General features: G+C 41.8%; 1 protein-coding gene across 1 annotated transcript in view; it reads left to right on the top strand.

Moving 5' to 3' along the window:
* Nucleotides 1-2,731: 2,731 nt before the first annotated feature.
* The window catches only part of cd247 (CD247 molecule), a 132,684-nt gene continuing 117,434 nt past the window's right edge, over nucleotides 2,732-17,981 (top strand). The window contains exon 1 of the mRNA XM_078559991.1: nucleotides 2,732-2,899. Within this exon, the coding sequence (XP_078416117.1) occupies nucleotides 2,842-2,899 (58 nt within the window). The 5' untranslated portion in view covers nucleotides 2,732-2,841. The remainder of the gene's footprint in view (nucleotides 2,900-17,981) is intronic.

Genomic DNA, 17,981 nt, shown 5'->3' on the forward strand with positions numbered 1-17,981 from the left:
TTACATTTTATTATCAACTAAGATCAAGATCTAAATGCTGAGATGCATTTGAAGGAAGAAGAGGCCTGATCAGGAAACTTTTAGGCTCTTTCATCAGTGCTGCCCTTCGCTTCCCCCCACCTTCCATCAGGCAGTCTCAGGAGGTGGCTGTAAGAGGGACAGGAAGTTGGAAATTGGGCAGGGATGCCACCTCTGTCCAAGGTGGGCAGTGAAGGGGCAGTTGACCAATTTGAGATAGGATTGTGCAGGACAATTCAGCCCAATCTCTCAAATAGATCTTCAGGCACAATTAAATCACTTTATTATTAGGGATGCTGTTGGATAGACCTTAAGGAGATGGCATTCCTCTTCTGTCACCTCCACTTGCTCCTTCTCACTTCTGAGTCACTTGATGCCCTGCCCAAACTCACAGGGTGCTAATTTCCGTCTGGCAACACTGTACTATTGCCCTTGATGACACTCGTTCTGCTTCCTCATCTGAGGAAGATGCCATACAGCGTTAAAATGAAGATTTGTGATGCACTCCTGGCACTATTGATGTACTCAGGACCCATTGTGCAAGTATTGAATTCCAGAAAGAGTTGGAAAATGTAGTATAAAGGCTTAATGTTAAATATGTAAATATACAGTCCACAACATCAGTGGTGTAAGATCACATGACAACAGTGTATGCTGAGAGATAGTTCTATGTGAAGCCTCGTGCTAAGCCTTGTACTGTATATAGTTAGCAGAATGTTCAATAAAAGGTAAAGCTTGCCAACAGCCTAGACACCACCAGTATCTATCAATCCTGACCAAAGACAACCTCATCTAAGATCTACAACAATGATAACAGAGAAAAAAGCTCCAAAAGGTAAACAGTGAAACATATGCTGTCTATGGATCATGCCAGCCAAAATAAGGCCAACCAAAGGTCAAAAGGAAGAGCAACGTTTTCAGCATGAGGAAACTGCTAAGTCAGGGCAGGGTGAGGATAGTCCGATATCATAGCAAACTAAAGCAAGTGCCGATGTGACAATATTTCCATCTCATTAGCGTCAAGGTATTAAATTCAATAGGCTGAGGTGTTGAGCAGTTGAACTAACTGTCCTTAAAGACAAGAAACCACACAGGCAAGATTTTCAATGATTTTTATGCTACTCCCCCGAGCCACACAACATCCGAGCACACCTGACAGCCAAACCTCGGTGGCTGTCTGCCCTGTCTTCCTTTGCTTTTACAGACCAGATCCAGTCCGACTCTGGTTTCTCACCCCTTTCAATTAGCAAGCAGTGGCAACTAGCTGATTACGTAGAAACAGTAAAAGTAGCTCAGGCTTCGGATCACTTCCAGCCAGCTCCTGCTCAGTGGAAGCGACCTATGAAAATCTTATCTCCCTGTAAATGAAAATGGTCCCATCACCCTCCTTGTTGGTTAGTTAATAATGAAGCCAAGTAGTAAGCTGGGTTGCACTGTGTGTTAATCCATCGGAGGGCAAAACTTTTATTAGCAAATCAGAATTATAGAGCCCAATGTGTGGGAATAGATTTTATAATTTTTAAACAGGAATTTAATAACAAAACTATTTTAAGTCACAATAATTGCAAACTTGCTGCAATAAATCAATATGAAGGCAGCTGTGTGAAATAAAATATGGTAACCTTGAGAATGTTTTGATGGATCATCGCCTTGAACCACTGCAGTCCTTGTGGTATGGAACTCCAGAACGTTGAACTATTGACAATGAAGGACTGGTAATTAATGTCCAAGGCAGGTTGAAGTGTGACATGAAGAAGAATTCATAATTATGATGTTCCCATGGCCGTACTGCATGCGCCATATGCTTAGACCATCAAAAAGAGGTTTACCTTTGACTTCACATTCTGTTTAGACAAAACTATAACTATTGCAAACGTGGTCGCTTAAGCCATAGGTAAGTTAAATAGAAAAAAAACCATGGGCAGAATTTTGCGGCCCTGTTTCAAGGGGGATGGGGCCGTAAAATGCGGCAGGCCGTTATAAATCCCATTGACGACAGCGGGAACGTAAAATCCCGCTGTCGTAAAATTCTGCCCCATGAGTTTAGTGTGAATTGTGAAGAAGCAATACCACAGTCTGTAGTACTTTTTGGTTACATAATTTGTTTCCTTCCAGAACCCTTTTCTCTTTTACAAATCTCAAAACAAATAAATGGAATAGAAGTTTTCTTGAAGCAATTACAATGTAGTGAAATAATAGAATCCACAGTAAACTGACACCTGAGGTTACAGTATTGATTTTATAATTAATACTGCTTTAATTTTAAGTATGTGGCGTTTAATTAATTTTTGGACCATTTCTGCTGACTGATCTGTCAGTGTGGACACTATGCACCAAAATTAAATATTGTGACAAATATACGCATTTATGCATTTGTTTTTTACTGAATTTATTTACTGTATGTATTTACTGAATTTGCTTTTTAATTTACCTGAAAATGAGAGTATACGTGTAAATAACTAAGTGAGACAACAGGACAATAAATACTGCAAAAAGGTACACACCAGTGAAGTGAATGAAACTAAACAAAAAGAATTAGGACTTTAGGTGGAGTAATCTGCAGAGAAAGTGGCAGTAAAAGAAATCCAGGGTTAGTTTAAATGTTTTTGTGACTATATATGAAGTTTAACTAAAATAAAGCAAGGATAATAAATTCATAAATTTGCTATCAGCACATAGATCTCCGCATTCAGAGCATGTAGGCTGTACACAAGCTCAACTGCTAGCCACTTCCTGAACACACAACAGAAACCAAGTCACCGATCACTGTGAGGAACAGAAGGCCTGAGTGGAAAAAAGCAAGGGAAGAACATAGAAAAGAAAATGAAATTAAAGTGGATTTGTGCCATAATTCGCTTTGTCACCGAATTCCATCTTGCTGGTAAGATTTTACCTTTTCTTTTTAAAAGATAACCGAAATTTAGAATTGAAAAATGGGTAAGATGTTGCATTCTTTGGTCAGGATGTGAGAAAATTGCCCATAACATATCTTTAACATTTTATATTAATAGTCAAGTAGTCTGACATCAGTCTGGTAAAATGTTTACTTGCAGGCTGTTTGGGGAATGAATGGTTATTCTAAGAAGGTATAAGTGTGCAGAAGGATTTGAAATAATAAGCATGATGTGACAATCGCTTAATCCAACCAAAAGATGATACAAGTTTTATCGTTCAGCCTTGAGGAGGATAAAAATTAACTATGCAGCACTACTGATTTATTTTATCTCTAAATACTATGGTGCTCTTTTTGTCTTATTAAAATATTGTAAAAATCTAACTTAATGCTTATCAAAACAAATATCTTCAAGAAATGGAGGAGTAAGTGATTTTTTAAAAATTCATTCATGGGATGTGGGCTTCGCTGGCTGGGCCAGCATTTATTGCCCATCCCTAGTTGCCCTTGAAAAGTTGGTAGTGAGCTGCCTTCTTGAACTGCTGCAGTTATCAGAACCAAAGCTACATACTTAAGGATCTACTCCTCTTCAATATTATTGTATTTAGTTCTTTTAAAAATCCCAATAAAATGTACATGTCTCTAAACCAACACAAATTTGACAAAGTTGTTTTAATTGGATTCTATGAAACTGGACATATTAATGAATTAATTTAAAGTTCTAATTTTGTGATATATCTAAAACACCCTTATGATTTTTAAAAATTAATTACAACTTACACATTTTTTTTTTACAAACCTGAGCCTTATTTGTGATGAGAAAATGTCACTTTAGCTATGCCAGCACGTTGTAAGTTTGCTTTGATTTGACAACATCCACTTTCTAACAAATGTTTGACTTCTAAAAATTGGGCAATATTTGTTATCCTATAGGAAGCTATAGCATGTTTTATAATCACCACAGCATTCACTTTTCATTCTGGTACAACATAGTAGTCACCCAAAGACACTGTCTCATCAAAATTGACGAGTGTCCAGTTTTGAAAATGCAAGCCTAAAGAAAGCACAAAGGTGTTCCCAAGCAGGGTATTCATGATTCTAGATTCTTCAGCCACAGGGTCAACATAGATACAGCAACTACAACTAAAAGAAAGCAATGGTTGCTTCATAGCATTTTAGTCATAGTAAACTTTGAGGAATGGGAAGTTTACTTTTTAGAAAAAAGTGGTTAAAACTTGTTGCCAGAAGAGTGGCCTATACTTTCTGTGCTGTCATGATTTGCTATGTGTACACCATGCCTTGTTTAGAATCGTAGTTATTACTTCAGGCGTAGTTATTTTAAATTGTAGTTTCTTAGACTAAATATACTATTGCTGGTTTTTGGATTAATATTTATGTGTGTGTGTTGAAGTGTCAGTTTTGATTATGAAATGACCTTGATTTATACAGTGAATCAATTACCTGCATTACAAAATGGCAGCAACTCTTCCACACACATTCTAGCTGTCAGTTTCATATTTGCACACAGAAAGCAATTCATTATGAATTAACTTTCAAAAGTTTCCGAGATACATGCTGTACAGGTGTTATATAAATACTGTAAGGTAGAAATGATGAGTGCCACTTATGCACGTCTTTAAAATTTTTACAATGAATGAATTACAGTTTGCTCAAACTCTAAAGAAAATGTGGCCTCACTCATGCTTCTGTCCACTGACGTTCATGGTGCCTGAAATAAATTCAATCAATAAAGTTAAAAACTCACCTTGTTTAGTATTGTAACTCATAAACCAATTACAATTAAATATTGAATCTGAATTTAAATAATTGTATCAGAAGTTGTATTGAAATTGAATGTCCATTTAATTTGTTGCAGATAGCCTATATAACTATGTTACAAATTTCCCATTTTATCTTTTTATTGAAAATATGATTTAAAGAAGAGTCTGCATAAGAAAAACACCTCAACTTCCAAAGTTACTGGATTGTTGTTGAAGACGCTGTAAAAGGTTATCCTTTTCTGCTTCCATTGCCCGTCAATGAAATGCACATTAACATCAATTGGAGTATATTAAGCTATTTTATTTTGATTTTTTTCAGGCATTTATTTAAATTGCAAGAGATAAACATGGGGAATAAAACTGACCATTTTCTATATATAACATAGTGCAAACCTTCAGAAATAAATCAACCTCAGGGACAGACTGTAAAGTCTGATTCCTGAACCAGGCAGGTCTGAAGTTCCAGGTCATTCCCAGACAGTCTGGTTGCCCAATGAAACCTGGATAAGTAGACTTGTCTCTTGGAGCTAATACTTTCTACCCAACTTCAGATAATCCAGAAAGCCTTTGTCAAACAAGTATTGTGGTCTTGCTAGGACAGGAAGGATACAAGTGCTCTATGCCAGTAGGCAGTGCAGTGTTACTTGGCTAACCTCCAGCAGTGTCCCCAAATCTTGCTCTGCTAACCTGAGCCCAAGTTCTCTGTACTTGGGTAAAAATGCCTATGAAGAAACTGTATGTTCTGTATCAGACACATGTGAACTTTACTTGAGTAAATTTCTCTAGTAGTTAGGTTTAGAAACTTATGACCATGGCAATGATTTTTCATTTCTGTACAGACAAGTTATTATAGAAGAAAGAAAATAAAGACCTGCATTTATATAGTGCCTTTTAAGATCTCAAGTTATCTCAAAGTCCTTTACAGTAATTTTTGAAATGTGATCATTGTTGTAATATAGGAAACGCGGCCACCAGCCATATAAAAAAGTGAACTGGTGTGGTATGGCATTTTGGCAGTATTGAGTTATTGTGTTAACAGCAAAATATCCAGGCATTGAAGACACTGCATGCAGCAAGGTTCCACAATGTCCAGATCTATGAAAATTCATTTGTAAAAATTTAGCAAATTTCACTCTTTCTGTGATAACCTTTGAAACACAGCAGCTTTGTGTACAATATCAAGGTGGAAAAGGAGCATAAAACAGATATGCAAAGAATAACATTTGCACTAAGTATACCCTATTGTTGCTGACTCCTGAGGTATTGTACCGACATGTGAATTAAAAATAATGTAATGATTTCTGTGATGACGAGACTGGGAGAATTAATCTGCTGCTTAAGCGTGTCAACAGCAGCCCAAAATGCTTAAGTAAAGATGACTCTTACTATAGCATAATTAACACACGATTTTATTAGAAATCTAAAATCTGACTTGTTTACAGTTCTATAGAATAGGATATTTGAGTTTTGCCATTTGGGCATGATGTAACACAAGCTACCAATTTTCTTTCAGCCACTTTGCACTCTTGCTGAAGAAGAATAGAATCCATTGCACTGTATGAGGATGAAATCATTGTCCCTTTCTGCTTACTGTCACATTTTCTTACAACCAAATTCCATTCAATGGATCCACTATCACTGTTTGATTAGATAACATCACTAAATGTTGTCAGCTTTAATGGATTAGTATTTTCTGCGTGTATGTCGTTATATGCACTTTATCTTCTTATGTCAGTCAAATGCAGGTTTTCACAGTGCTTCTGAATGGGAAATTTAATCAGCATCCCCACGACAGAGCAGTAGCAGTCACTGAAAAAGGGTGACTGACATATTCTTGTTGTTCCAAATGGTTAATCTTGAAGAATTCCTGGGGCAATGTATTTGAACCTATTGTGTATCACTGTCTGGTGCTGGTGAACCAGAAGTAGAAATGACTGGAACTCACATATATTTTTGAATGCTGGAATGGACTCTTAATAAGCTGGTTTAAGAGAGCTAGTTCTTTAAGGAAAATTAGTTTTGGTGCCCAGGCATCCCACTTTTATGTTTCATCCATATTTGAATTTTAAGAAAACTCCTAGGGTTATTTAATGTACAGAGCAAGATATCCAACAGTTTAAACTGGGTAAAAGACAGATTCATTTTGAAAAAGAGATCTGCAGCAGCTTTATTTATTCTCATAAGCTGTCAGCCATGCAAAAAATGCTGGAGAATATTTGGCAGTATTGTGTCTACAGCAAAATATCCAGGCATTGAAGGCAGTGCAGAAAAGGATGACCAAACTGATACCTAACTAAAGGCATTTAAGTTATGAGGACAGATTGAGCAGCTTGAAATTGTTTACCTAGGAGGAGTGATTGGGGAAGAGATTGTTCAAGTGTTCAAGATTTTTAAAAGAACAGATAAATTAAGTTCCAATAATGTACCAGAGGGGGTCTGGTTAGCTCAGTTCGCTAGATGACTAGCTCATGGATCAGATTAACGCCAACAGCATGGGGCTTGGTCTCCATTCCAGCAGAGGGATATTCGGGAACTTCCCCCTTGCCCTATCTTGAGTAAAAAAATCATGGCACTCTGCTGGTTTTGGTGAATAATCACCAAGGACCTGCCTTCGGGCAGAGAACTGAAGAGGAAGAAGAATATGCCTGAGATTGCCACAAGCTGTGGAACCGGGGTCATGAGCTTAAGCTTAGAAGAGCAGAGGTTCACAGACAGTTTAGATTTAACTACTAAATGCAGTGGGTGCTGGACATGTAGAATGAGCTGTCCACAGAGTGGACGCAGAAATGGAGAACAAATAAAGGATGATTTGGATAGATATTTAAGGGTGTGAGCAATTGAGAGGTATTAGTTTTTGGGGCTAGCCAGATGTACCATAGAGTCTTTTTTGGTTCTGAACTTTGATACGTTATCATGGCCAGGATTTTAGGGCTCCTCCCGCCCGGCAGGTTAATACAGTCCCGCTGAACTGAATGGAGATTTAAATGGCTCCCCGCATTCGCTGGTGGGGGGAGACACGCTGCGGTGGGGCTGTAAAATCTTGGCTCATGTGTTTTCGTGTCCTTCCAGCTAGTTCACCTTGAAGGGTTTTTGGTGGAGTGATAAAAACAATATATCTCTATGGGGAGAATTATCCCCCTGTCAGGGTTTGGGGGAGGGAGGGGGGGGGGCGGGGGCGGAGTGCAGGAGTTCTGCCCGATGTCATCCCGCACCATTTGTCATGTCAGCGAGCAGGCCCCCACCCCCCCACCCCCCCACCACTCACCGACCTAAAGATCCTGGCCTATGAATTATCCTTGTCCTTTAGTGAGTTCACTATGTTTAATAGGCTTTACTTATTTTCATGGACTCGTTTTTAAAGGTTGCAACTTCTACCTAGTCTTTGCCACCATAACACAATTATCGGCAGAATTTTTCGCTCATCGGGCGGGTGTGCGCCAGACGCAAGCGAGCGTGAAATGATGTGCGATGGTGTCGGGCGAGCGTCCCAACGCCATCGTGTACTCGCGCGATATTTCGGTCGGCGGGCGCATGCAGGAGTTGACAGCCTGCCCGCCAACAATTAAAAGGCCTATTAAGGCTATTAACAACCTCATTGAATTAAATTTTTCACTGCCCATCCAACCTTACCGTTGGCGGGCAGGCGAAAGGGCCAAGCATTTTGCGAAACCTCATCCATGGCTGCGATGAGGTTTCGATCCATCATAAAAAAAATAAAACATTTTCATTTAGTTTCTAACATTTCCTTGCTCATACGACAGAGTCACATGAGGGGACATATTTTTTTAATATCTTAAAATGCTTTATTTTTAATTTTTTAGATCTTCATCTCCCTGTGCCTCAGGGAGCTTTTCCTGTGCGCGCTCACCCTCCTTCCCCCCGACGCAGGCAGCGCTGCAGCACGTGTTTCACGCTGGCGGGCCTTAATTGGGCCACCAGCGTGAAATTGAGGTCACGGTCCGATTGCGGTGGGCGGCCTACTTCCCTACCACTCCCACCCGCCCCCGCTGAGCCTGCCCGACAAAGGCAGAATTCTGCCCTTTGTTTTGGTATTGCATTATGTGATCCTTAAAAAGGAAAATATTTCTGTATTGGTCCTTATTATTTTCCATGTCAGTTCTATATTTTATAGTCAATGTATATTTTTGTTCTGTTTATGTACTTAGGCAATAGACTCATAGGCTAGGGTCATATTGGATCAATGCTCACCCTGGTGCTTCAGGTTTAGAGAGCCTGAAATTGCAGGATTCCTGCTCTGCGACTGGAAGTACAATGAAGGATGACTCCTGGCCACCTATTGAAGAAAACATATCATAATTAGTGATGGAATCATCATAATAATTGGTTGGGTGGCCCACTGCTGTGGAAGCTCCAAAGTGCATCAGCCCCAAATGGCCAGTGGAAAGTCCTCTCCATACTCAAGAACTTTACTTCCTTGTAATTTCATAATTGCAGAAGGAGGCCTAACTGCCTAGCCTGGCTCTCTGAAAGAGATAACCTCTTATTCCCATTTCTGAAAAAGGCAACTATTTATTCTCATTCCCCTGCCCATTCCTCATTTATTTAATTTCTTTTTTTACAAATGTTTATCCTCTCTCCTTCTAAATGCCGTCATGGAATTGGCAACAATCACTTTCTAATAGGGCTTTCCATGTCCTAAGAAACAGAATTCTCCTATCATCTCACTTCATTCCTTTGATGATTATCTTAAATTTATGCCCACCAATTGCTGATCCCCTAAACAGTGCAAATACATTTTCCCTTTTTACCTAATACAAACCCCTCATACTTTTGAACACTTCTGTCAGATCTCTTCTTAACCATCTTTGTTCCTGTGAAAGGAGGCCCAGGTTCTCAACCCTTTCATTATTTGAATCTCAATATGCCTCTTCTGTCCATAGCTTTGACATCTCTCCCAAGGCAAGGACACAACATTCTAGATGTTGCCTAAGAAATGATTTGTATAGGTTTATCTCTCTTTGTGCTTTATGGCGTCAATGTCGCAGGGCTCTTCCACTTGGCGGAAAACCACTGGTTACACTTGTTCTTCCAGAGCCTCCTCTGCCTTTCTTCCCACTGAGAAATTCATGCCCCCATGTTCTTACTGATAATTCTGCACACTTTATTTTCAGCTTATCAACTTAGTCAACTTAACATCCCACTCTTAGGGCAGAATTTTACATCCTGCAGGTGGGCACATGCCTGACCCGATCGAGAGTAAAATAGTACGCAATGACGTTGGGCGAGCATCCCAACGTCATCGCGCACTCACGTGATATTTCAGTAGGAGGGCGTGTGCGAGTCGGCAGTGTGCCCGCCGACGATTAAGAGGCCTATTAAGGCCATTAAACTAGCAATTAATTTGTATTTTTCACTGCCCGTCCAACCTTAAGATTGGCGGGCGGGCGAATAGGCCAAGCGGCCTTTGCGTTTTTTAGGAAACCATCCACGGGCGGGATGAAGTTTCCAACGGTTATTGAAAAAAAATTTTTCAACTTCGTTTTTAATATGTCCCTGTTCATGTCACATGTGGGAACATGTTTCCCTTATTTTTAAAATCTTTATTTTTCATTGTAAAATTCTTCAGCTCCCTGAGGCAGCTTTGTACCATCAGGGAGCTTTCAGTGAGCACTTCCCTCGCGCATGCGCAGACTTCAGTGCTTGTGCTCCTCCTGCCCCCCACCCTGGCAGTACTGAGGTTCTCAGTGCGCCTTTCACGCTAGCTGGCTGTTAATTGGCCAGCTAGCGTGAAATCGCGGCCGGGGCCCGATCGCGGGTGGCGGTCTGTTTCGTGGCCGCTCCCGAGCCCACCCACCACACCTGCCCAATGAAGGGAAAGTCCTGCTCTTACAGATTTGAGCAAAGTATTTGTGGATCTCTGGCACTGTGTTAACTGTAATACAACAAAATAACTGGTGCTTACCAGAAAAGGAGTTAGAAAAAGATGGTATTATTCAGCACCATGTCTGGCGAATGCAAAGATCTTTTAGCCATCCTGTATTGCTAGGTTGTCTTGCAAGCACTTAGTAGTATGTTTTTTAATAAATTAGTGTTTGTCTTACGCCACAGCCTAGAATGATTTCCAGTGTGAACATTTCAAATAAGAATATGGAAACCGGAAAAGCAGTTACATTCTTAATGTAAACCTTTTGAGGAATTTTATAATTCTTTCATGAGTTTGAAAATACGACACCCCAAAAAAGAATGAGTTCTTATTCTCATCCACCCATTTGCAAGATTTGATTTATTCTATGGTTCTCATCTCTTGGATCCTACCCTTCTTAAATGCTATGAACACTGCTGCCAATGATTAAATAAATAGATTCTCTATCAGCTGTGAAAATTATCCCATCTGGGAGCAGTTAAATTAGCGTGTTATCTCTAGCTGAGAGGAATAATAGTCCAATTCTGCAGCCTCAGCGAGAAGTCTAAAGGCAGCAGCATATGTTGCCCTGTTACCCTTCTGAGTTGTGAAGAAGAGTCATATTGGACTCGAAACATTAACTCTGTACCTCCCTCCACAGATGCTGCCAGACCTGCTGAGTTTTTCCAGCACTTGCTGTTTTTATTTCAGATCTCCAGCATCTGCAATATTTTGCTTTTAATTTACCGTTACCCTTGTACTGTAATCTGTGATGTACACTTCCAGTGTCCAAGCCGCTCTATTGGGAACTGTGGCTAGGAGATTACTCTGATTGTTTTGTTTTATTCTTTCATGGGATGTGAGTGTCGCTGGTGAGATCAGCATTTCTCGCCCCATCCATAATTGCCCTTGAACTGAGTGGCTTGCTAGGCCATTTCAGAGAGTAGTTGAAAGTCAACCACATTGCTGTGGTCTGGAGTCACATGTAGGCCAGACCAGGTAAGGAGGGCAGATATCCTTCCCTAAAGAACATTAGTGTTGGTATCGCCAGTCCTGCTATCGCCAGAACGTAAAAGTCTGGTAATGAGAATTATTTTAAGTTTTCCCTAACTTGTTTCAAGAAATAGGATCCCACAACACAGTAAATATGGTAATGACATTATAGTATGGCATGATTAAAGTACACCCACCCACTTGAAAATCAAAATAAAAAGGTTTACAATAAAGGGGAAAGTTTTTTAAGTACACGTTGGTAGATTCCCTACTGCTAGTATGCTCTTGGGAAATTACCACCAAACAATCTTTTTTCTGTATTGAGTTAAATTAATTACGTTCACTTGGAAAATGTGCATATTCATTATCATTGTATTGCCTATTTATATATTTCTTTACCAGTACAGTAAATCATTGTCCATCCCATGGTTATTGAATAAGATAGTTTTGCAGCATAAGAGTTATAAATTTTAAGATTGGCGGCTTCTTTGATGAGAAATTAGACTTTTTTGTTAATCAATCCTAAAGAGACATATTTTAGCACAAACCTGACATATGAACTATAATCCAGTTGATGGTGTAGTAGCAGCAGGCTGACACTCTTTCCTCTATCTACGTTTCCCTTCTTTTGCAGTTTGATCTTGTTCAAACTCATTAGTTCCCTGCATCCACACAGATTGATGCAGATGGCCATTTTTGATGGTTTCCTTCCATGTGTTTACATCAATACCACATTTCTTCTGGTTGGATTTCCAACTATCCCTATATCTTCTTTAATCGTCGCCAACATTTCTTTGGCTGGAGCTCAGTTGCTTTGGGAGTCTGGAGACATCTGTTCAGTATATGTGGCCAGGCCAATGAAACTGGGCATTAATAACCTTTAATAATCATAAAATCATTTTTTTTGAGAAGACATATGACAAGTGGTCCAGGCAACCTGCAGGTTGAGACTGGATGTTGTCTTTCTCTTGTCCTAACAGGTTTGGTTGAATGGCTGTCGATAACCTCCAAAGCTTCTCTGATGAGTACATAGAGATCTATTGTTGAAGACCAACCACCTGTGGCCCCTGATTCCTAATTATTTTGGGCCACCTTCTCCTATAAGGGAGAAGATGTGTGTAAGGTAAGATGGTCTAATGCATTATTGAAAGAATAGAGGAAACACTGCAAGGTGTCTATGTAAATGTAGTAATATAAATTAGATGTTTAGGCAATAAATTACTTATATCAGAGCACTTACAGTATTTACGTATTTGAGACATTCCTGCTTGTCTAACAGTGCTTCAGTTGGCACTTTGAAAATTTCCTTGGTGGGAACAACAAGACAAATTCAGCTCAAAAGAATAGGCATTGCATCACTGAATCACCAAACTAGAGTGAGATTTTAATTCTACGTTAATATGAAACATTGTAAAATATGTTCTGAAGTCAGATTTTGATACTGGAACATAACTGTAATAAAATTGGAAGGTAATAAAGAGAATATTGTCCCTCAAGCATTACAATTTGTAAAATTTAATCAGTTTTGGCATTTTCTCACTATAGCCCATGTCATGTACATGCCACTTAAGTTGATAATAGTCAAATCTAACTCCACATAGCCCCATACAACCTGTCACTGTTCGGCAATAGGTGAAATAATCTTTTTCTAACTAGCGCATATTCCATTTCCTTTCAAAGGCACAAATCTTCAGTCATATGGGCCGCAAACCCTGCTTATTAGTGTTTTGCTGTAAAGTACTCTGAGTGTAAATGAGACCCTTTCATTAATTGAGCATTAGTCATTCTGTCCTCTGCTCCAATACTCAGTGCCCTTCTTTCAAGGGTGTCCCAAAGCATTGAGCAGAATCGTCTCAGATTTGCACTAAGTGCAGCAGCGGGCAGGTAAAACAATGTTTTATTGATTGGCCACAATGACGGGTTTTCACACCTTATCATCCCAAACCTGCCACATTACTTATGCATTCCCAGGAACCACGTTCTCATTTGCCCCCCATGTCATCACCTCGCCACTTCATGTTGCCAGGCACCACATTTAAAGTGAAGCCGCGCTCAGTGCTTCCAGCCCAGGACAATGAAGACATGGCCCCGAAAGGCAAGAAGGCTGCAACCCTCGAGCGCCTTTTGGACACTGTGGAGGCCCTCTGTGATATCCTCTACCCCTGCTCAGGCCGCAAGAGAGGCAGCTACATTACCACTCCATCTTGGTAGGCAATGGCAGTGGTGATCAGTGTCAATCGCACAGAAGAGATTGGCCATCCAATGCAGATAGAGGATGAATGATCTCATCCATGTCGCCAGGGTATGGCAACAATCTCATCACTCTTAACTCAGGCACTCAAGCCCATCACACATTCACTGGCATCTCACTCACTGCCAGCTCAAGGGACATCATCACCCATTCTCACACACATACCCTCACATGTCCATCTGGCCTCACCTCCTCTGGAGACTGCCTCCTCAGCCCTCACCATCTTGAGGCCACTTGCACAGATCAACATGTGCCCCCACATGCACCCTGGGTTACCCTCCTTCCCCAGTGCAGCCCTCATCCTGCAGCCTCTTCCCTTCCCTAGGCCATTTTTCCCCTTACCCTAAGCAAGACCCAGCCCTGCAACTGTTGAAAAGCCACCTACATACGGCTGATCTGGTAGCTAGAGACCTATCTGTGAGCCCCCATAAAAGTGATGTGGTGCTGTCTGTGAAGCCTGGCGCTGATGACTGCGAGTGCTGACCGAAGTAAGGTAGGCAAACAAACCTTGAAGTCCTAAGCGAAGTGCAGCCTGCCAGGTGCACGCCTTATACATGCTGTTGTGAAATACGTTGGTGTGTTTTCCTGCCGATGTGGGTGGACAATCCGGCGGGGGTGGGGGGGGATGAGTCCAGTCGGAGGGGGGATGAGTCCAGCGGGCTGGCCTTATAATGATATGCTGATGTATTACAATGAGTTTCCCAATGTCCAATGGCGGGGAATGTGACTCGCCATTGGCGGACAGAGTGGACAAATGCAAACTGGTTTCACAAATGTCATGAAACCAATTTTTGGCCTTCTCGCCATATTGTCCGCTCATGCCACCGAACACACCCGACACCAACGGGCAGGGAAAATCCCAGCTATTGACCCCCTGCTTTTCCTTCATTAGGACCCAGTTCTCAGCTTTATAATAGTCACTTAATAATAACCTTATGCATTCTTCTTACTAAATTGTATAATATATCACTCCAAGGTTATTTCCCACGTTCATCAAAAACATTTACAGCTAGAACAATGTCTCTCCCATCTGTTTCTCAGTGACAATTTACAGTTACATACAGCTGTGTCTCTTTTGTCGAATCTCAGCACTCCTATCATTCTGGATGAGGATAGAGTGGTATGACATTCATAAAATCTCTGTTGACACTAGATGTCTAGCCCTCACAACCACCACCTCCGCCATATGAGTTTCCACTTCAGAAGTGTGAGCTGCTGTGGAAATTATCAGAGGTGTCAATGGCTGTTCCATCATGTTAAGCACAACTATCAAGTTCATGAAGCTGGGTACTTGGTCCATGTTGGACAGAATGTTCTCTGTGCTTTGCGCAGGAATTGGAGCTGGATTCCTGCATGCTCTGAGCCATTGGGTGCACAAGCTCACTGGCAGGCTACCTGGTGCCCCTTGCATTTCCTGGTTCATGCCCATCAGCTTTGTCAGTAACCTTGGCAATTGAACTCACCATTTGAGTCCTCTGCAGCGGAGTTAGTATGTGATCGCACCCTCTAGCATGCTTTCCCCCTTGCCCTACTGTTTTACACTCTTGACTGGTAATTTACTATGTGGATTGATGAAATAAGACATTTTGTCGAAGATTTTCATCTTGCACACATCAGGATAATTGCAAGAGTACCAATGTCAGGGGAAGCAACAACTTTATACTGTATGAGAATAAAGTACTGATTGGTTGGCAAGTGGACTCTGATTGGTGGCGGCATTGCCATGGAGAATGCACTAGTTAATGGTGACTGATAGTTAATTGCCAAGCATTGTTTGAAATTTAAAACAGGCAGCTTGACCCTGATTGGTCAAGACATTGCCCCGAGGAATGAACCAGTGAATGGCTAACGCTTATTTTGTTTAGCTGAAACAGGTGCAATGTGTGTACATGTTCTTTCTGTCTGCAAAGAACAGGGTCCTGTGTATTAATATATGTAGCTCCAGTACATGCAAATGCACCACACTGAGCCCGACTGACAATCTTAAATTGGTTGTCAGTGTAATTTTTAGCTCACTAAGGATTATTTAGCAAATATTGGCCAAATACAGAATCACATCTGATGTTGTACACTGTGTTTTGAGTTTTGCAAGCATGGGTACAGTCTGCACCTTGCGAACAGCAGAAGGGAGATGTGTTTGATACAATCTGCCAGTCTTTGGGATGTAAGGTCTACATACTTAGCATCACATTGGTACTGAAATTTATATTTCACAATATTCATTTGTGTGATAGGCAGAAGTCTTTTTGGCTTGATGGCTGCATCCTGTTATTGACAAATACCACTCGTGTTGTTACTGCATAGTAGCGGCGTGAAACAGCCAACTTCACCTGTCACGTTCAATATGTGAAGGCCCTTTCTATAACCTACCCTATAATGTCCACACAGTGCCAGTGTCTGAGCTGGCACTTGTTCAGGTCAGATCAAGTGGCACTGTATTTTTATGAAAGATGGCTTCATCTTCCTGAAGTGGCATTTTTGGCAGCTGAGAGAGGCAGGAATTAGCTTTTAGTGTAATTGTAGAGCAGAAATAAATGGCTGATGAAAGCAACTGCAGTTGCCATGCAGAGTGTGTAGGGGAATAAAGGATCAATGTTGTGCAGAAACCCGACACAACTTCATCCCTCTCTGCCTGTGATGGGCAGCATGTTTTCTTTCACAGGGGAGGTGGTGAGCAGGCAGATTTGGCATGATAGAATAGTTAGTATTGTATTGTGTAAGATATGAGGCCTGCAGAAGTGAGGATTGCACTAATGGTGATTGTAAAATGGAGTCCTACCCGCCCACAATAATGGCGGGTTTTCACACTGTATCATCCTGAACCCGCCTCATTATTTATTCACTCCTGCGAAACGAGCTGTTTCCATGGTGAGCGGGCTGTCATTTGCCTGCCCACCATCACCCCGCTGTTGCATAATGCCTGTCGTCATCTTTAAAAGGCAGCCACCAGCAAAGCGCTCATCGCCACCAGCTCACCACTGTTGCCTGGGAGACATGGCCAGCAAAGGGAAAAAAGACTGCAGCCTCCTACTTAATGACGGGTCCCTCGAGCGACTGCTGGATGCCGTGGAGGCCTGCCGGGATGTGCTCTACCCCCTGCTCTGGCTGCAGGATGGGCAACAAAGTCACTAACCCGGCTTGGGAGGCGTTGGCAGCAGTGGTCAGTGCAAACATCCTGCAGAGGAGAACAACCACCCAGTACCGCAGAAGGATGAATGATCTCCTTTGCCCTGCCACGGTAAGTCACTCTTTTCATCAATCCCAACTCAAACACTCACAAACCCATCAAACATCCACAGGGCCCTCACTCGCTGCCAGTACAAGAGACATCACCATTCACTCTCTCACACATACCGTCCCTGTCCTCATCCTGTCTATGGGACCACTCACCACCCACACTGGCCAGGCATACTTATCATCTGGCCTGGCAGGTGTCCTGATACACTCTCCCCATTTCGATCCATGCAGGACAACTGGCTCACAACAGGAGGGAAAGATCTCAGTCAGGTGGAGGGATGCCGGAGATCAAAGTTCTGACAGAATTCAAAAACAGAGCCATCCAGCTGGCCGGTAATGACCGGGACCAGTCCTGTGCTGATGGTGAGGTCGGCGCTGCTCTACCAAGTGAGGATCCAGCAGTACAACATCCATCAGTTGACCATGCTGTGAGTGATGTGTCCTGTTTCACAGGCCACTGCCATGCACTAATTATTTCCCCTTGCTTTCGCAGGCACATCTGCCAAACAGCCAACAGAGTCCATGACCCAGGGCCTCCTATCAAGCCCTGAAGAAACCTCTGAAGAGGAATCTGGAGGCACCCTTCCAGAAATCCCATCACAGAACTTGCCCGAACCCTCCACCAGGACAGAGACACACACCTCGGTAGGAATTAGCTTTAGGGTAGCCTCGGATCACAATCCTGAGCACATTGCACTTTCTGATCCACAGCAGGCGAAGGCAGCGACTTCCCAGGTGCACAGCACTCGGAGGACTACTGGAGGCCAGAACGTTGCTGAGTCCGAGTCAGATGACGAGCCTCTGGACTTGGTCATGTCACAGTTGCTGAAGCTGTAAAGGCAAGCTCGGGAACATCAGGAAGGAATATCCGCTGCACTCCTCAGATTGCAAGGCACAATGGAGGAGTCTGTCCATCTTCAGGCTGAGGTGATAGGGCCGGCATTG

This window comes from Cetorhinus maximus, chromosome 16 (genome assembly GCF_964194155.1).
Source record: "Cetorhinus maximus chromosome 16, sCetMax3.hap1.1, whole genome shotgun sequence".
In the NCBI taxonomy this organism is placed as follows: Eukaryota; Metazoa; Chordata; class Chondrichthyes; order Lamniformes; family Cetorhinidae; genus Cetorhinus; species Cetorhinus maximus.